General features: G+C 51.4%; 1 protein-coding gene across 1 annotated transcript; it reads right to left on the reverse strand.

Annotated features, from left to right (window-relative positions):
- Positions 1–1641: 1641 nt before the first annotated feature.
- CFAP251 (cilia and flagella associated protein 251) lies at positions 1642–20822 on the reverse strand. The gene is made up of 22 exons (XM_074921275.1): positions 20697–20822; positions 19558–19598; positions 19251–19464; positions 18990–19130; positions 18419–18528; positions 17855–17963; positions 17348–17428; positions 16823–16900; positions 16247–16291; positions 15706–15923; positions 14918–15112; positions 12870–13117; positions 12633–12781; positions 11700–11873; positions 11217–11401; positions 10591–10705; positions 10220–10383; positions 7255–7345; positions 6902–7045; positions 3995–4223; positions 2701–2802; positions 1642–1765 (listed from the first exon to the last, which is right to left on the reverse strand). Exons 1-22 carry the CDS (start codon positions 20820–20822, stop codon positions 1650–1652), a joined length of 3075 nt encoding a protein of 1024 aa, XP_074777376.1. The 3' UTR covers positions 1642–1649.
- Between the last annotated feature and the right edge of the window lie 61 nt (positions 20823–20883).

Consider the following 20883-nt stretch of genomic DNA (forward strand, 5'->3'; position numbering starts at 1 on the left):
GCACTGCGCACGCGCCCCGCGCCGCCGGCCCGCGCGCGCGGGGCCGGCCCGGGGGAGGGGCCGCGCGCTCCGTGAAGGGACGGCGGGACCTGGCACCCCCCCCCCCCGCCCGGTTCCTCGGTGCTTGAGACGTTTCTGTGGGCGTCGAGGGGCGAGAGCCAGGGAAGGGGGGGTGGGCGAGGCAGAGGAGGTGAGGAAGGGGCCGCCGCGCCCCCTCAGCCCCCCTGCGCCTGAGGGGGACAAAGCGGCGGGGGAAGGCCCGGCGGGACGGTGCCCGCGGGGGGAAGAGTTTGGCGCCTTCGCCCCGCTCGGCCGCGGGAGCCCTGCGGGCGGGGAGCGCGGCGCCACGGCCTTGCTGGGGGGGGCTCCCCCGGCGGCAGGCTCCCCCCTCGGCTCGGTGCTGGGGCGCCGGAGCGGAGCCCCGCTCCCGGGCAGCCGGTTCTAGGGGAGCCGTGACCCCGTCCCGCCCCTGTGCGGGCTGCTGCGGCGCTAGTGCGGACCTTGAGCGTGGGGATCAGCACCGGCTCTTCTTAAAGTGTTAAACAAGAGACTTCATAAATCCATAGCGTGCAGATTTTAAATTTTTTTTTTTTTTTCCCCAGTGGCTATAAGGTTCTTCATCTGCCTAAAATAATTCCAGTAATTAACATGGGATCAGACTGATTTTAAGTAGCGGAGGATCTGCTACGCCACAGCCGCGTGGAAGTACATGAACAGATCAGTAAGTGGGCAGAGTTAGACTCAGAGTGATGCTCTGCAGAACATTTCTCGTGTCCTATACCCGGTGCGCTCCGGTCATGGTGCTGCTGGACTTCTTCGTTAACTTGCATCGAGTGCACACCTTGCTGTTTGTACTAACTGCACAATCACAGACACTTTCAGAGTACATAACAGCCACCTCTGTTTAAAAAACATTGCCACTGAAAGGAACGCTTCTTAAGGGCCTACATTATTATTCAAATTGATGCTGAGGATGATGTAAAGAAGGAAGCTGTTCAAAAGCACTTCACTGATCTTTCTACAGCAACTTATATCAGCCTCATTATGCTGTTTATACAAACACAGTAAGATGCCCTCCCATTGGTATTACACCACTAATTGGAACTACTACTTTCAGAAAGAAAAAGTAAGTTTTAAAGGCCAAAATGGAAAGCTGGATTTAACGTATAACACAGCGTTCCTTGCTTTACTCTGTTGGAGTTACAATTACAAATCCGCTCCAACCTATCCAAGCATTTTGTACACTACGTTTATCAAGGTATTTAATCAATACAGTACTTTTATGTTGCTCTTTTGCTGTCAGGTTTCACAAATATATACTGTTTTAACGTAATGAAAATAGACTGAATCTGGCATAAACCCACCTGAAATGAATTCTAGGAAGGTTCCAGGGATGATGAGCACAAGACAATGCAGCAGCCACCGCTTCATTCTTTACAGCCACCCCTGTGTTTCCCTATAGAGGTTTGATCCCATAGGTTTGTGGCATGTGCTAAACTGGAGACTTTGAGTTTGATTAACATGAAACTATGTGATCTTTTTAATAAACACAAAACACAAGTTTTGAAGACATTTGAGGAGACTGGGAAGTAGGAACAAGTAGAAAACTTCGTGGTAGCTATGCTTCTGTCTCCTCATAGACCGAGGATTCATCTCTTTTTTCTGTTTTTTTCTGGTCCAGCAACGGGTAAGCCAAGAATGTCAGCAGCAAATATCTCTGCTGTGATTTCCTTTGGAATTTCTTCTTCAGTCAAAGCTGCTGCACCTGGAGAGCAGTAACGGCAGCACAAAACAGACAATGGCAGCGTCAAAACGGCTTTCCAGATCAGGAAAATTTATAAGCAGCAGTAAGTGGATAGAATGCTTTTGATGATGTATAAAGTAATCATGAAAAAGTATTGGTTTACTAGTTTAGTGCTTCATGTGTTTGCATCACGGATCGAATCTGTTTAATCTGCAAGTCTCACTTGCAGGAGGTCCCTACCTCAGGAGGGTCAAGGGGCCAAATGCAACTCTGTTGCTTTGATGGGATTTGAGAATCCCATGGAATCTGGGGATTCCAAAGTTGCTTTGCAGTGCTGGGCAGTTCCCTTCAGGTGCTGCGCCTTCACTGCGGGCGGCCCCTTGCCAGTGGCCCTAACCAGATGCTCTTCTGGACTGGTATGGACTGGAACATGGACTGTGCAAGAATGTGGCACTTACCATTGATTCCAGTTACAATGGGCAACGCCACTTGGTGGAAATCAGCGCTGTAATTTACTGTTCTAGACTGGTGAGGACTGGGACATAAACTGTAGACCAGTGCAGTGGTTATCGGCAGCTCCCTTACAACGGGCATTGCCACCTGGATGTGAGCAACACTGCCATTTGCATACTGTAGGATTCCTTTTGGTCTGTGGACTTTGGTGTGTAAACCTTCCACTGTATGTTTATCATTTCAGTTCCAAGCCAGCAGACAAACAGCGATATAATCTTGTCAGGTCCCAGTTATATTTCATTGTCCATTTATTTTCAGATACACCCACGCAATTGCTGCATGGATGAAGGACAATCCGTAGCTCTATGACTATTTTTGCAATCTTGTCTGAGCGTTTTTGACAGCTCTTGGACTAACAGGGTAATGGGTTTGCAATTGAAATTATTCTGTTTGGGAATTGAAGTGATCCTGCTTCTGCACTGCCTGGAATGTTAAACCCGTACCTGAGGGATCGTAGGTGTCCGGCTCAGACCCTCCTCCCCCAGGCCGCTTGCCCAGCAGGGTGGTCAGACACTGCGCCAGCTCCTCCTCTGTCATATGCTCTCCTGTACACAACAAAGCAACACCAGCCTCTTGGGTTATGGTGTCGTTAGCACAAAAACTAGAAGGCAACTCAAACAAGAACCGTGTACAAACGAAACAGGACAGCTTGAAAGAGGATCGGGCTCGATACACATCGCCAGGGAAAACACATGATCCCAACTCAGGAAAAAGTTGATCCTAAGGAAAACTGTTCTTGCATATTGCATTTTGGCCAAAAACATTTATCAAAGGGAGAAATTCTGATGCAGACAGCTCTTTAGACTACATTGCACTTGCAAGGGCTTAAGCTTCTATTCCCATTGAAGAATTCCTGGCACAGGGCAGGCCACAGTCTGTGTAGCGCTGCAGCTGTACCCATTTCCACACAGAGGAGGAAGAAGGTGGTGCAGGAAAGTCTTGATCTAGTGTCTTGGAGTAACCTGGACATAGCACTTGTTCCAAGTTAGTGGCTGGCTCATGCCCATAAAGTGATGGATCTGTTCTGAAACTGTTCTATCTAATGCTTCTATTTACGGATACTCACACCATCCATGTAACTAACAGACCTATCTCACCCTGCTTGAATCCTTGGTTTCCAAGAATCTTTGTGGCAAGGAGTTTTACCAGGTGATGTACTGAGTAAAACAGCATTTACCTGTTTTAATGCTTAGCTGCACTTTTACAACAGGAGTAAGACAACAGAAGTTTGTTATTTATCTCTCCACGGCATCGGTCACAAGCATATTCATACAGACCTTTACAGTGTTCTCCCTGTTTCAGCTGAGCTAAACCATCCCATCTTTTCAGTTTTCCACACATAGATTCAGCCCGGGACTGACCAATTTCATCCCTCCTTTCTTGTCCCCCTCTTTTTCAGTTTTACACTACCTTTCTGGAGACTGTGTGACTGGAAGAGAGAATGATGGTTCAGATAAGGCTATACTGGAAGAAGGACACAGTTTGCCAAGATCCATACTCACCATGTGACAGACAAGATACCTCAGGCCAGCAGAGATTTCCAGAGCACTGAACGAAGTTCAGCTGAGACAATAGATGTGATTATTCAATTTAAAATCTTAAGACAGGTGACTTCACACGCCTGTCCTGGTTACCAAGCTATAGTTCCAGATTAATTTTTTGCTGCAGTGAATACGTTCTGAAATTGAAGGCAGAACTAGCAAGCATAAACCTAATATTAGAAAATAAATAACTCACCTCTGCACTGAAGCAGCAACAGTAAGTCTCCTCTGTCAACAACTTTTTCTCCCTTCTCATTATCATAACCAAGAACCTGAAACGCTCGTTGTATATTTTTCATGGACAAGCCAAACGCAGGTCGATGATTTACATAAAGTTTGATAAAATCCCCTAAACTGATTGTTGTCACTTGTTCTCCAGTATCCATATACTTGCTGAATTTTACTTCATTTATCATTTCTTCAACCTAAAGATCAAGGCAAGACAGATTGTTATATGTTTTCTTTTTTGAAGGGCATCAGGCCAGCTTCCAGTCTCATGAATGCTGATGTACCGTAATCGTGCACATACTGGTGCCACAGATGTCATGGCTGTATCTCAATAATAAGCACTCAGCAGCTGAGGATGGACACGGCTGACTGTTACGCGCTTTCTGTTATGACAATATGAGGTAAAGACGGGGGTAATAGATATGTAGTTTCCTCTGTTTTCTTATGATAGGCCTTGGTGACTCTGCAGCTGCTGCCGGTACCTTTGCCACAGCTGTGTCTCCACTCTGGGGACAGTGGGCAGGCAAACCACAAACCAGTAAATATACCACCCCGCTACAGAAGTACACGCATGAAAGACCCAACATAACCAGGCTGCAGACAATATAAGCAATCTTTCCCACCCCGATCTGACGTGTGCCCGGTGCAGTTCTGCCACTGCACAAGCCAAATCTGAAATTTGCTCCGTGGGGCAGACATCCTGCACGGCTGGAGCGCTCGCTCTTCTCTCAGGCAAACGGGCAAGCCTTGACCGGGTCATATACTAGTGGTTTTCCTAAAGTCTGGTGCTTCGAGTCAGCCCAGTTGGCAGCTGAGCAGATGTGTGTCCAAAAGGCAGGATCTGCTCCGTGCCTTCACCATACTCATGCTCCGAGCAGCAGCCCCTTTGGAACTAACACGGGCAGCAGAGAAACGCCAGGAGAATTCCCTGTGCCAACATGTACCAAGCCTGCTACTCCCCGGGAAGGGAAGCTGATGCAAGATCTCCCTGGGGAGGACTTTGCATTCAGCCTTGGGCCTTTGTCCTTGTGTCACAAGTTTTTCCACTGAATGAAGCCTGGGGAAGAGGGAAATCTCAGCCTTATATTTTTCCTGTAGCAAATGTCACACCAGGCAAGAACAGTCATTTTCACTCAGCTCTGGTTGATCTGGGATTAGGTTTTATATCAGCCCCACTGAACTACAAAAGAAAAACACCAATTCCCAAAAGCTTTGCTAGTCAGCCCAAGCTGCCTTTTCTCCCTCCTGCTTTTCCTTTATTAAAACACTCTAGAGAGAGATGAACTTTCTCTCTGCATTTTAATACTGTCCTGCCTGCTTCAAGAAGCAGACTGTAAGTTGCCTGGTTTCACAACAGTTTAGCACCTCTGCTTCCGTGCCTGAAACACTGTTTTCATTTTGATTTGAGGCAGGGTGGGGGTTCACAGTTATTCTTGCAGAGACATTTCCCAGGGGAATATGTTCTCTCTGTCCCCAAGAGGCGAAAATGTAATAACCCAAGGAAAAGATTAACAAAGCAGAGGGGATAACACCACAGCTTGACACAAGGGCAAAACAGTCCTGGCTCAGATGAACATTTGCTGGTTGCGGGGGCTTCAAAGCAAGTCTGTTAGGTGGTGGCTGTGGCAAAGGTCCTGCCTCCCTTCTGCTCGCTCTCCTGGCAGAGAGTACACCCGGGCAGATGGGGTGGCACTGACTCACAGCCCCCTCTCAGCAGCCTGTGGGGTGCCCGTGCAGTGGCAGAGATGAACGCAGCATCCCCCGCAGAAAGATGAAGGGAGCACAGCGATGTACTGCTTCCCCTGGGAGAACCCCTTCTGCGCTGAAGGGCTGTAGCTGGTGCAGAGAGGTCGTTATTTAAATCTGCTTGCATCAGATTCAGTAATTTTGTTTTGTATGCGCTTTAATTACCCTTTTGCCAGGTTACAACATTACAAATGAGGTTTGTATACAATACAAACTGCCTTGTAGAAACAGCCACAAAAGGGGAAGAAGCAGCACTCTTATTAAATCAGTTGTCTTTGTCTGCTGTAAAATTTGAAGCTTAAAAAGCTCCTGAGAAATGTTTGATAGGAAGCTCTACTGCTGCAACCTGAAAGGCAAGCGCAGAGAGAGCTTCTGCAGAGTTTATCAGTTATGAAAGAGCTTTAAGTTCCATGGGAATAAAAGCTGCTGTCTCCATCTAAAATCATTCTTTCATCAGTCTCAGGAAGAGCAAGAAAAAGAGGCTCTGTCAATGTCCAAATGAGTGGCTGCATGGAGCTGGACATTCCCACCCATGCTGGTAACACGCGTTACCAGGACGCACTGGTTGAGTTCTCCGTCTGACCTGGAGGGACCCAGCCCGTGGTCCACCAATCCCACGCTGCACGTAAAGCAGCTCAGCCACTAGTAGAAGTCACAGAGAAACCAAAACACATCACTGCCCACACACAAAATACTTCAGCCCATGGACTTTGGAAAAATGGAGGCTGCTGCCCTTGGGAGCTGAAGGAAGATCTGTTCCTCAGCTACCTCAGTTCACCACCTGAAGAAACCCACCTCCGCAGTGGTGGCAGAGCACTCAACCTCTGGAAGACCCTGAGGTCATCTTTTAGAGAACACTTCTTGAACTAAAAGGCTCCAGGTTTGCTCAGCCTGCCCCTGTGGCTGCCCAGCTCTCTTGTGAGGAATCTACTTTTTGAGGAATTTGCTGCCAGATTCTGACCACTACTATATTGCTGCTGACTGGGTTAAATACATTGAAAGCCAGCAAATATACTCTGGAGCCATCCAGCATGGCAGTGGTCAGAATCTGGCCCTCAGGACACTTGGTAAATGCAATCAGTCTTACTCTTTTTTTCTTTTAACTACAACATAAAAACAACTGGCCAACCTTTTCCTCTGATGGATAAAATCCCATTGCTCTCATTACAGAAGGAATTTCCTCCAAGGGAATATGTGTTGACACCTGTCTGGTCTCCAGTGTATCGATACCCTGGCTGCGCAGCTGTGCATAGTAAAAATAGTCTTCCAGTTCCTGCGAGGGATTCAAACAAGGTACCGTAAAGTTCAGTCACAAACAGGCACGAAAGATAAGACTACTGTTAAAATTTACCAACGGGCATATCAATGAGATCGCTGTTAAAGGCGAGCTGGACAAAAAATAGAGAAATGTCAGGCCTGTATAAATTCATTTTAAACTCCAGCCAGATGTTGCCCGACAGCGTTCACGGTGAGCATAATTACCCGGAAAAATTTGCCTTCTCTGCCACCATCCAGTAGGTTGTAGAATGGGATCAGGCCCTCCCCACCCAGGGAAGCAGCAGCATCCAAGGCACTGGCAGAAACAGAGAAAGAAGGTACAGGAAGGGTTCATGTGAGGAGAGATTTCATGTTTCCCTTTCTAGTCTTCCTTCACAGACACTTTCAATAAATAAATAAAATCCCTGGGCCTCAGTATTCAGGAAAGAAAAGCACTGCCTTGAACCATGTACTATTTTATCATTAGCCTGCACTTCTACAGCATATTTCATACCCAGGTTTTACATACAATAGCACAGTGTGGGAATTAATTATTACTGAATGGTCCTCTTGTTTAGTGGAATGAGCACAGGGCTGGGAGCCAGGAGCTTTTCCATGGACTTGAGCTTGGTGTCTGGCATTTAGCTTTTCTGCTTCCTTATAGAGACATTGAGGGAGATGAATTAGCTAGATCAGCATTTGGAACATGCAGAGAGGGCTGGGGCTTGGTGTTTGCAATAAACCACACAAACCTAAGTTCCTCGTTCCTTCATCTAACACATTCTTCCCCAATAACTCAGTGCAATCCATTACTCTACTCCCTCTCCTGTGTCGGGTGACTGTGTTGCAGGTGCAGTCTACATTAAACTGGAAGTGTCTGAGTGCCACCTCTTTGTTTCAATTTCATAGGCAGTCGGAACCAAAAGAATCCATTTGGCTTATGCAGATGAAAAAGGAAACCAAGCTTGGTAGTGCAATCATGGCATAGCATTGCCACATTAATACCCCACGCCTGGCAGCAAGGCTGCAGCTTTCACGCACACCTCTGTAGTGCTGCTTCCACTGGGTTTTTCTGCAAGCTTCATGCTTTTTTCATAATTAAGTTATCTGGGTATTAAACACAGTGGAGATGCACAAGATGCCAGAAGCAGCAATAAAATGATAATTAGCTCATCAAGAGCTTCGCTCTGAAAACAAATTACATAGAAATTCAATGTTGCCTGGACCCTGGCCAACCATTATAAAGAAGGATCATTTATATTCTATTGCCTTCCTTAAAATGTCGCTTATTCTGACCCCCGACTGCTTAAGCCACACAAAGTGGAAAAGAAAATAAATAAGTCCATTGCTTTCCCACCCAGGTTTCCTTTGTTCTGGCTCATGAAGGTGAGCTGGCCCAGCACCCTTTGGGCTCTGCTCTGAGTGAGCAGTACCTGCAAGAAATGATTTACGCAGGATCAGCATGTGTCTTAACCACGAAACCTTTGTCCTAGGAAGGTGAGGGGCAACCGTGTTTCACAGGTGCACTCCAAGAGGCAAAAATAGGAGCAAGAGCTAAAAGCCAGCTCTTGTGGGGTTGATTTCCCAGAAACCAGGAGACGTAGGGTGACATGCAGGATAAAATAAACCAGCCACAGACCAACAGAGACCACACCACGCTATCTATCTTTTCCAGCTCCGACACGGGATAAGCTCCCTTTCCAGTCCTTGAAGTGCAAAAGTGAAGTTGCTCCTCGCTGGCCTGGCAGTTTTCAGCGCATTCGCAGCTGCCTGCTCCCTTTTGACATACACTGGTGTATCTACCCCGCATCTGCAGCCATGCTCGTGAGGGGAGAGCCCTCTGCTCTGCACATGCATTGCAACGAGCAGCTTTGGTCCTTGACGTGCAAAGAAACCAAAATATATATCCTGCCCTTGCCACGTTACCCGCCTGCCATGTGGGAGCACGCGTCTGGCACCGCTGCGCAAGGGAGCTGGCAGAAGGAAACTGCACACTTGCAGAGAAAGGCAGAAGAAACCTGGCAGGGTTTATCACTGATGCTCTGGGCCAGAGCCTAGAAATCCTCGTTTGCAAAAGCAGCCTTCAGTCCTCCAGCCACCCCATTTAGTGCAGTCCATTTACTCATGTAAGCAAAGCTTTATAGGATTAAGGTGGCTTGTCCTAAATCCAGTCTTCAAATGCAGGGGGGATTTCCTAGCAAATGCTGGCCTATCTCATTTGGAGAGCAGACACTTTTGTATCAGCAGTTGCCCCGTACACTCCTCCTGAAGCCAGTGCTGCTCCTCTGATCCCCTGCCTAACCCTGGCAATCCCTCATCACACTGGCCAGGCCCTCACAAGGACCTAAAAATCCTCTGCTCAACTTCTTACCACTTGGGTACCATTTCCCAGACTGGAGTATTTTATAGGTGCTATGGCCACCACCTGTGAGGTCTGGTGGTTTAATCCCCTCTATTACCTATGTAGCTACATCCCATAGACGGGAGCAAAGCTCCCCCAAAAGTGTGTCCCTCCTGTTGCTGTCCCTCAGCTGCCACCCCACATAGTCACTTGGGGCCTGACAGGTCATTGCCATCTAGGCTGACCCCACTGCCATGCTGCCATCCCCAGGCATGTGCCCACCATGCTGAGCTGTCAGTAGGCTTTTGGAGAGCCTGTGTGAATGCAGGGCATGAGGCTCCACTATTAATAAACCTGGTTGCAGGTCAGGTGTCTGGGAGCTAGCAGCCCCCAGGGTTGAGCAGAGATGCTGCCAACCTCGACTCACGCTCCTCTCAGCGAGTGGTGTGTCCCTGCTTGTATGAGTGCTGGGACCTGTCCTCCATGCTGTGACCCCCCCTTGCCAGATGTGGTTTGTTGGCCTGACTGTGGGCACGGTGTTGTGGAAGGAGAGCAAAGCTGCAGAGTTTTGTCACCTGCCCCCAAAAGGATCTGTGCTCAAGAGAGCCCTGCAAAGAAACACTCCCCACACAGCACCCTGCTGCCTTGCCCCATCGGTGCAGCACCACCCTATTCACCGAGATAAGTGCAGAAATAGCTGGGAGACCTGGCTTTAACACAGACAGAGACCTTTTAGGACAAAAGCCCCATTCTCAGTGTAGATGCTGGGGAACATTTGCTTCAGCTGTGTTGGCCAAGAAGCTGTGAAAAGCTGTAACAAGACTCCTTTCTCCTTCCTGCGGTACTCACTTTAGGTTGACCTCCCATTTCATAACAGTGCAGTCGTTCCCCCCCACTGTGAAGATGTAGCGTCCGTCATAGGAGCTAGCAAGGTCAGAGACACCATCCGGGTGGCAAATGAAAGCTGAGGACTTGTGAGGGTTGCCATCAACAGGCAAAATCTGCAAGCCCACCTGTAAGGAAAGACAGAGCCTGGGAGGGCTGGGGGTCCCACTGGAGGGCTGCACACAGGGCCAGCAGCCCATCCTCCTCCCAGGAGCTCGCTCAGCTCTCAGGCAGGACAAGCCTACGCATAGTTTTTTCTGCAGTGAAATTCCCCAAGGGACAGAGACCTCTACACGTTGGGACTCTTGTATAGTTGGGGCGATGGGGCTCCAAACCTTGTCCTTTGTAATGTATGCCAGATAGCGTTTCTGGGGGTCCGCAGGGTTGGTTGTTGGGAGGATTTGTATCTTCTCCAATGGGGAGCCGTAGGTTGGTCCCAAAAGGGTCTTTCTAAAGGCAAACAACATTTTCGTCCATTCTAGGGCTCACAAAACATTCTCCCCCTCTGAATGGCTGCCGTGCGCAAGGATGGGTATATCTGGGGAGGTGTGGTGGGTGCAAAGGCTTTGTACTACCGGCTGAGAGGACAGGACAGGGTCCCTGGCTAGAATGGACCACACTGGGGCTAAGGGAGGAATTTAATGCTCAGAGATCATTCAGTTCTTGTGCTTTGCTTGTGTGGGCTCCTGTCTCTCTATCTGATGTCCAACTGTTGTGTCTCAAGTCCAACGTGCTGGACAGACTGAAACCCACCCGCAGCCCCAACCTTACTAGGTAACATGCTAGGGAACAGCAAGGTGGACACAAGAGTGGAGCAACCTGAGGGCCCTAGAGTCATCCCAAGATCTGCATCACGGGTGAGCAAACACATGCTCATGGGTGGGGGTAGGACAGGCATTAGACAGAAGAGAATGCAGTCAGGATGGGGCTCCCAGGCAGCGGTAGTCATGGAGCTCTCTACCTGCACATTTTGGTTGTTGTGTTGTAGAGCTTCATTTTGTAGCAGTTGTTGGCAGTGAGGATAAAGGACTCGGTGCTGAGCTGTGGGTACCAGGCCAAGCACAGGGGCACAGCACTCTGCTCTACCCGGTTCCTGTGCAGGATCACCAAGCGGTCCTTGCTGCTGCTGTTCAGGTCATATTCAACCTGGAGGGAAGACAAGGAAACACAGCAGCTCCCCCGTGGTCTGCCAGCACCGTGGACCTTGTGGACTAACTGGATCTAGCACCTCTTGCAGCAGCTGGGGCGAGTACCTTGCAGTAGCAGAGCCTCAGCCCTGAACCCTGAGCAGGTCTGTCCTGACACCAGGCTGAGAAACAACAGAGCTGGTGGGAAAGGGTTAGGAGCTGCAGAACCAAAGACTGAGCCTCCCTCGATGCTCTTGTCCAGCCCACTACTTTAACCACGAAGCTCCACTGCCCTTTAGACTTTCACATTGACCTACCAGCTGCCGGTCCTCCCCAAGGCTCAGGAGCCTGGGTTTGTTGCTGTCTAACTGGACCCCAAAGAGGATGCTCCGGATGGGTTTGTAGTGGGAGTGCAGCCCTGCCAGGTGTTCCCAGCATCTGCTCCCGTTTTTCAGGACTCTCTTGTAAACAGTCACCGAGTACTTCTCATCCTGGAACAACACCACAAAGGTCAACAAGCCACAGTCCCTGTGCACATCCCCTGGCCAGCAGCAGACTGCTTGGCATGTCTCCTCCAGGCTTAGCTTGGCCCTTTTAGTTTTGTTGAGTCCCACCAGGAGGGTTAGAGTCACAGCCAGGACAAAACACTGGGTCAGGTAGATGTGAGCAGCTGCTCCCAAGGGCAGCGCCACAGAGGTTCTCAGCCTGGCTAGAGAGCAGTCCCTGCCATGCTCTCAAAGCAGAGAGGCACTAAATTGAGTTCAGTGACTCCTCAGATGCTTCCCACTGCTGTGCCCTGGCACCCATGCATGAAGGGGGGATCTTTTTCTTTGTACAGATAATCACCGGTTGCTACAACCTCTGTGCCAAACTGCTTCAGTACTGCCTCAACATATCTGCACTGAGATGTGGGACCAAGGGAGCAAGCCGCTTCGTGGTGCACCAGCCTGGAGGAAATCCCTGCTCCAGCCCTTTCTACAGATGGATGGAGAGCTAAGGCTTGTCACTAAAGTTAGCGATGGGACGCTGCCAGCAGCAGGTCTGTGGAGCGGCTGTGGCTGGTGACGTTTTTACTGAGTGACTCTTCAAGCTAGGAAAAGCATTTCAGAGTCACAAAGCCCCAGGGGAGGGACAGCCCTCCACACCGCTCAGCCTGCCGTGCCTCACAGGATGGCCAGCAATCCCCAGTCCAACAAAACCTGCACCGTGAGCAGTGCATATAAATCACCGAGAGGGAAAAACAAGCTTACAGCAGTGGCGAGGTACTCCGAGTTGTGAGAGAAGCTAATATGAGTCACAGGACCTCGCGAGAACTTGAACTCTTTGCAGCTGGACCAAAGGGAAATTGCATCGAGGATGTAAACACTTCCATCAGTAAAACCAGCGGCCAGAAAATAACCTGAAAAACATGCCAGAAAACTCTCACAATCGCTACTCCCGGGAAGCCCAGTGCTTGGCTCGTGGGGAGGGTCATGAGGCCAGGATACCTTCAGGGTCGTAGGACAAGCAGCGGATGCCGCCCTCGGTGAATATCCTGCTAACCAGGTACTTGGTCTGCTGGTAGTCCCACACCTTCAGCAGCCCGCAGTGACTCCCCACAGCAACAAGTGCCTGCCGGGGGTGGCAGGCGATGGCATTCACAGCTTTCTTCGCCTCTTCCATGACTTTTTCAAAGTTTTTCCTGTCTGTTGCAACATGGAGCACGGTTGCATCAGAGGTTGAAAGGATGAAGTTCCTGTTTAGTGTGAGAGAAACAGAATTTGATGAATCAGACTAGCTGGCTCATGTACCTCCAAGCTATATTACACATCAGTCTCTTTTTGGCAACTTAGTTGGACGATCACTTCTATTTTGTGATATGCAATATGCAAATATTTCTTGACCTGGAAGGCAGGTGGCACTTTGTATTCACGACCTGGTAAATCTCCACAGGAAGACACCGGAGCTGGTTCCATTTTCTACTTGGGTAGGCAAGCCAGAAGATGAATGACATCTGTGTAGCTTTTGCCGTTTGCAAATCACTGGTGTGTGAGATGGACAAATGAGCAATTGAAGACACTCTGAATGGTCTTTTCATATGTCTCCATGCCACCATTGTCAGTGGCTCCATGTTGACCGCGCTGCCACGGACAAGGTCAGAGGACAGTTTGAGCCCCGCGCCGCAGACAGAGCTGCTGCCTGTCTGTTCGCTCAGCCGTGCCGACCGGAACGCAGCGAAGAGGGTCCCGCTGCATAATTGGCGACGTGTAAAGCAGACATCTGAATAATTATGCACATTACAGAACAAATATGTGTGGTTGTCAGTCTGCCTGAGGACTGAGAGTCTGGGCTCAGTTAAAGGGTCAAGAGAGGACCACACAGGAGCTGCACAGACAGATGCGCATGGCTGCATCACGCGGGCAGCACGAGTGGGGGAAACAGCGGCCTCTTTGCTAGCTGGCCCGTGACAGCCATCAGTGTCTGCACGTCTGGCCTGGGCACTGAAGGATGCTGCGCCTCTTGCATGCCTTAACTCAACTCTTTAGCCATACCTGATCCCACCAGCCTGGTGAGACGAGCAGGCTCAAGGTTTCCACTTCAGTTTTCTGCCTTTTGTGCTGCCCAGAGTGGCTGCAAGCAGCAGGAGCTGCAGCAGCAACCCAGGAAGAAGGATGAGACAACAGAGACCAACAGGGAAAACCAAACCGTTCCCCAGGGCGCTGCTCCAGGCTGGAGAGGAATCTGTCCCATATGGCTCTTTGGAAAACACGTGCAGCTAAGGACAGACGTTGCCAGGAGAGCCTTAACAGGAGTGACAGACATATGGTTTGCAGGCTGGTTTGAGTCACAGAACAGCTTCATCTGGCCTGCAGACTTTCTATAAATCCTCAGACACAGCTACATCATGCAGAGGGACGGAGAGGGCCTGGAGACCAGGCTGGGGTTGTCCCAAGCTCCGGAGTCCATGTGGTACGGATGCCATCGCCACCGGGGCAGTCTCTGCACTGCCACTGCCCTGATTAGCTTGACTAGCCATGATAAAATCTAACTGGAAATAGCCATTCACGGGAGGGGTTTAAGGGGGGGATTAAGGGGCCCAGCAGAAGCTGGAGGCTCGGCATTAGCACTGCCTGGTGTGCCGGGTACGTGACAGAGGAGCTGCGCACCCCGGGACCAGCGGATCATCGCTGTGCCCGGGTTAACACTTCTCACGCTTGTGTCAAGGCATCACATCAGGGTCAGAATTGAAGACGTGCCGGGGGCCACCTGGGTTTTGGTGGCCGCTGGGAGATGCCTGGGGCTGCCCAGGAGACATCCCCCTGCTTGTCTCTGGTGGGCAGGTGGGAGAAATACCCAAAGTGAAAAATCTGTGGAGAAGGAGTATAAAGGGGCACGTTCCCTCCCTGTCCCTGTCCTGCCCAGAACCCCCGGGTACAGGGTTGGAACTCCAGCTGAGGCAGAAGCCCATGGGGCAGCTTTCATCTGACCATCTCCCCAGATTTCAAGCTGCAGGGCAAATGCAGGAAAAGACTTGGGTTTATAAAGAGTCACTCACCTGGTGACAAAGGGCGGGCTGCTGGTGATGCAGGAGTCAGAGCAGGCTGGGGAGGCCCCAGGAGGATCAGGAGGGGTTTTGGAGAAGGAGATGGACCGAATGGGACCCACGCTGCTGTGGCTGTAGCAGGTGAGGAGCTGCAGCTGCCCATTGTAGAATTTAACCTGACCTTTCACATCGCCTGTTACTATGCAGCTGCAAGGAAGGGAAAACGTATTCCACACACGTATTTGAGAACTCCCAAATATTTCTTGGATAGCATCCTTGGGCAGAAGCAAATCTCTTCCCCTTTTCTCTGCACAAGTGCATGAGAAGAGCCCCATACAGACATGCAGGGGGAAGGCCCAGGGCTGTGCAGAAACCACCAGGCTTTGCTGTGACCCTGCAGTGTCCCCTGCCCTGTCCCCAAGGCTGCCAAGGCGTTTGGTGGCTGTCTGCTCCCTCTGCCGGCAAAGGCCAGGAGACTGAGCAAGACTCATCCACAATCCTCCGTGACCATGGCAGCCCAGCGTCTGAGCTACCCCAGCAGATCTGGGATCACGTTAGCAGGAGTTTTAAACGCGCTTTTTTTTTTTTCCCCTAGCCAAAATCATTGCTGGAAAAAGCCGGAGCAATGGCTTATAAATCAGCAGCACTTTCCTGCATGAATTTCCCTGGTCCTCCTACGCTGCCAAGTGACTTACAACTACAACACTTGGCAGTAGCTCATCAACATGAGCTCTGCCATTCCTGTGGCTGAGACATCTGAGGACTGCACCTACGGCTACTGAAAACTGCCATCCTGTTACCTCTCAAACACCTTGAGCACGGTAAGGCTGTCCTTCTGCATTTGCACCAGTTTGATAGCCTTCATGCTGTGTGGCTTGGCCCGCAGTTCCTTGGAGGGGGTGCGGGGACCCACCACATCCCACACCACCAGCTTCCCAGCCGAAGTGCCCGTCAGAGCTTGTGAGTTGTTAAAATGAAAAACCGACTGGCTGAAGCGTCCCACCATGCTGTTGAAGGTCTGCAGAGAGAGTGGTGAGGCTGTGTGTTTGTCCTGGGTGCTGGCTCTTCCCCCCTCAAGCAGAGATGTTCCTGCTCGGTCCCTCTGTGTGACATTCCCTCCCTGTCCCACGGCAGGACCAGAGGCAAGAGCCCCAGGAGAAGGTGCAGTAGGGTGTCTCTAGGAGAGAGAGCCCCTCTTGACCTCGGTTCAGGCAATCCTGGCTTGTCCCTTTAGAAGACCAAGGGGGACAGGCTGGGGACATGGCCACTGTTTTTGCGCAGGGGGATGGGAAGGGACAGTGCTGCTGCCATGAGGAAAGCTGCGGTCCCCTCTGCGCTCACCTGGCTGCTCAGGAATGGTGCTCCATACTGCAAACCAGCATCACCCTGGGAAAAACAGACAAAATGCCCAGGACAAGCATTTTGGAGCCATGCTCTGAAATGCCAGCATGTCCCTTCCCCATTGCCTGGGCGCTGGCCCCATGCCATGGTGACCAAAGCAGGGCTCCTGGGACAGAAAGGCTCCAAGACCTTCTAGAGAGCACAAAACAGCCTCTCCCTCCCCGCTCTCCTCTCCCAAAAGCTGCTGACTGTCACGACACACAAAGGGCCCGTGGGGAAGCAGGGGTAGGAGAGGCAGAGCATCGCTGCTGCAGCTGGGCCTGACCCCGGTGTGGGAGTGGAGGGAGAGCGATGCTCTGCCCAGACCACCTTAGAGTGCAGTGAGGGCAGGGAGTGGGGAGGGGTGACGGGGTCGTGGGGGGCAGATCTGCAAAGCAAGGTGTGACCCCAGCCACGGGCAGACATCTGGCCCCGCAGCCTATGCTGCTCACTAGTGTGCAGCCCCCCCACGCCACCTCCCAACCCTCTGGGAGTGTGTCCGGCGCCAGAAATACCGTTTCCCATGTCCCTACTTACCCACAGGTAAAATATCACCTGGGTTTTGCTGTTGCTGACAAACTCATAGGGATTTTGAGGGTTAAAAATTACATAATCCTGAAATTAAAGGGTGAGAATCGCATTAATGCCAAGCTGAGCAATGCTGTCTGCTTATTCGTTCATGCAAAACATTTACTTTTATCCAAAACCCACTTCAGCGCCTGCACTCAGCAGAAAACAGAGGCCAAATTCCCTGTGAAGCACCAGAGCTGTGATCTCTCCTCGGCTAGCGGGGACAAGCTGGCAGGGCTGTGGGCTTTTCCTGCTGGTGCCAGGGCGATGGTGAAGGACATCCTGCTGGGGTCCCCATGGCTGCTGGGCGGCCCTGAGATGCTCCACTGCATTGGGGTGCAGCAGGGACCGGGTGTGATCCTGCCTCCCCTCTCCAGCTGCCATCTACCAGCAGCCCTGTACTGGATGGGGGTACGGGGGTGTGGGTGAGCATGGGGCTGCCCAGTCCAGCCCAGTCACGCTCCTCTGGTCCCTTCAGCCACGGTCACTCACCTGATACCCAAACTCAGGCCTCAGCTCCGTGCTGCACGTGGGTTTCTCTGTGGGTGAAGTCCACTTCCAAACACAAACTCTCTGGCAGAGAAGGGGAAACCCAACGGACATTTGTGGCTTTCTGGGAACTCGGGGAAGCCAGGTGAACCCCATCCCCTACAGCTTCAGGTGATGGTGGGGCATAAAATACTGGAGCAAGATAAACCCAGCATAGCCTGGCAGCAGAGAGCTTAATTTCAGGAAATAACACTAGAAATTACTTCAATGAAAGCGCACTGGAGTCAGAAGCTTTTACCTCGATTTAAGATCTGTTTTCTCAGCTCCTCAGCATTCACTTTAATGAAATCTAGACAGACAGATCTGTCTTCCAATGGCTGAGCAAAAACAAGCCATCAATCTGCAAACCTGGTCTCCCCTTCCAAATTTCCCCCTCCCCTTTGCTGCAATGGGAAAAACTTCCAGGGGATCTATCCCACAAGGCTACAAAAGAGGAGATATTTTCTTTACCTGCACTGTACCAGCACTAATGGTTGCCAAATACTTCCCATCCTGGGAAATAGCAATGGCACTGATCCCATCCTCTGGATGACTCCCAAAGATGGTTCTCACCGGTATCCTACGGATCAAAGTCCTCGTGAGCACTCACAGCAGCACAGGGCATTCAACCCAAAATCTGTGGCACAGCCCACCCCGGACTGCGTGGTGGGGAGGGAGTCTGCAAACACCAGTGCTGCCACGGGAGCAGCCAGCACTGCGGTTGATGCTCAGCATCCTCTCCATCCCTTCCTCCTAAGTAAAAAGCTCTGGGAAACAACTCACCAGTGATGTTTTTAGAAAAGACTACAGCTTGGATGCATGATGTGCTTAGCTTGGGGGAGCTCGGGCCCATCTCAGTGTGCTGTGGGTGTGGGTGATACGAGGACAGTGAAGCCCTCGGCTCCATTTTGGCTCCTTTGCTGCTTTATTCCATCCCTGTGTTCCTCCCATTTCACTCTCAGCTGAGACTGGAGTCAGTCCTATGCAATCTACTGGACATAGGAGGTTTGTGAAGAGGATGTTCCAGGAGCTTACCCAGAGAAGGAGTCCCACACAATGATCAGAGCATCTGGCCCTCGGTCAGCGGTTGCAACCCAGCGCCTGTCTTCACTCACACACAGGCAAGAAATGACATTTGTATGACCCTGAGGAAAGAGAAGCAGCAAAGTGCTGTGGAGGCTCCAGACCCAGCGATTATTTAAAGCATTCATCAAACTGCTCTGCTCGTGGTCTCCCCTTGTCTCCTCTCCCAAGGGTCTCCAACTCTCGTCCCTTCAGTCCAACTTTTGTATCCCATTTTTCACAGGCAGTTCTGAACCCACCACCCCATCCTTGTGCCTTGTGCTGGCTGCAGCTCCCCGAGCCAAGAAGCAGCAGAGAGGAGGGGGCCATGCTGCTCATGGTCACCACCGCAATCCAACACAAAGGACGTTCCACCAGCATGTGTTGGGAACTGCAGTGGGTATGCAAGCAAAACGATGCACTCCTTTGCATGGGCTGCTCCTCAGTTCAGTTATAGATGACCCCTAAGCACCAGGAAAAGAGATGGAGGGAGTTCAGAAGAAAGGGAGGAGGAGGAAGGAGACATGTGGGTTGAATGCCAGACCTGCAGATGGTACTGCCTGTTCCCCAGGACATCGTGGATGACCACCGTGTGGGAGGAGACGTACAGGAGCACCCGGTCCTCCCCGTCCATCAGGCTGTGCACAGCCAGGCTGCTGTTGTAGCCCAACACCCAGGACAGGTTCTGCAGGGAAGAGGCAGCTCCTGGCTCTTAGCAGCCGGGACAAAAAAAGCCACAAAAGATCTTTGGGGTGATGGGAGGCAGCTGGGCAGAGCGCCGGGCACTGCACCCACTGGTACTCACGAGGGGGTGAAGGCAGGCCTGCCTGTCCTCCTGGAAGAGCGTCCCCGGCGTGGCTGCCCACACCAAACTGGCAGAGCTGTCGCGCCCATCGTCCTCCCCGCTCCTCTGCTGTGTCTCAAGCTCCCCATAGCCTGAGCGAGGACTGGAAACGGCCCCCCTGGGCTCAGGCAGTGCTGAGGGAGGTCCAGCACCATCCAGGTGTGTTGTCCCAGCAGTGTCTGCTCCCAGGGCAGTCCCTAAGGCAGTCGTGTCTTGCCTCCCAGCCCAGGTGCTGGGCAGGGTGCCTGCCCTCTCCTCGGCAGCATCCTCTGGTAATCCTTCCTTCTCTTTAGCAGCAGCAAGGGGGTCCTTGGAAAGGGAGAGAGGTTTCGGTGTGCGCTACCTCCTGGGCTAGTCCACAGCTAGTGGGAAAGCACCCCAGCACATCTCAGATCCAACCTACATCACTTCTAGGGCAGGCTCCAATATCAGGATACTCCTCTGCTCCTAAACTGCCTATAGATTTGTGCCAGGGAAGTTTGCCACTGGTTGCTTCTTCTCTTTCTGCACATCTTGCCTTGCCCTCATTGCACCTCCGCAGCATCCCACGGCTCACACCACCACCTCTTCCCAGCAGCTCCTGTCACCTGGGCTAAGATGCCCGAGTTTCTCCTCCAAAACTAACCTATACACCCTTTGAAGGCAAGAAGTCTGGCCTTTTTGCTGTCCACCCCCTGACTGTTCTCCATGCAAGGGTTATTGATTACTGCAGTGGGGTGCACGGTCACAGGCTGGAGAGAGAATGATGGCAAATTGAGGTTAAAACCAGGGGACTCAGGTCCTGGAACTGGAGCTGAGGTGGCTGCAAAGGGTTCTGCAGCAAGGCCAGCTCTGCCACCAGCGCCTCTCGCTGTGCTGCCTGGCAAGCAGACAGAAAGTGAGGGTAAAAATCCCACCACCACCTTCCTCAGCCCCTCACCAGACTGTTAATAAATGAATTAAGTAGCTCTGGGGTGTCAGAGTTCACAGCAGCCCCCAGACAGGATTTCCCCAGTCTGAGCACTGGCCGCTTAATCTTGTTCTTGGGATCCACATTAGCTTTTGCCTCTCCCCACGGGGCTACTTGATTTCCTATTGCAATCTCTCATGCAAGACATAAACCTCATTTGGACACCGTTTCTGTTTCTGAGGGAGGTAAGATAACATTTCATTCGGTGCGGAGAGGAGGCTGCGATCCCTCCTGCTCACGTAACTCTCAGGCAGCTCAAGTGCTCAGCAAATATTGATGACTGGACTGAGACTACACAGAGATGCTGCATCCACCGAGCCCCACTGGTGGGGTTCCCACTCTGCCTCCCCAGTGACATCTCGAGAGAAACCCTGGTCCTGGAGCTGGGGGAGCTGCTTCCACCAGGACCTGCCCGTGGACCCTGTGTCAGGCAGGGCTTGTGGTGGTGCTGCCCTCACCTGCTCGGGCAGCACGGCCGTCTCCTGAGCTGTCTGTCCATCTGGTGACATCTCCATGGGCTCACTGCTTACTCCTGTTCTTCCTCCAGTTGTCTCCTCTGGTATAACTTCACTTGACCCATCCATCCTCACCCTCCTTCTAGGGAGCTGCGGCAGGGAGATGCTTGGAAATACTCCCCCCACCTCA

Source organism: Athene noctua, chromosome 17 (genome assembly GCF_965140245.1).
Source record: "Athene noctua chromosome 17, bAthNoc1.hap1.1, whole genome shotgun sequence".
Taxonomy (NCBI): domain Eukaryota; kingdom Metazoa; phylum Chordata; class Aves; order Strigiformes; family Strigidae; genus Athene; species Athene noctua.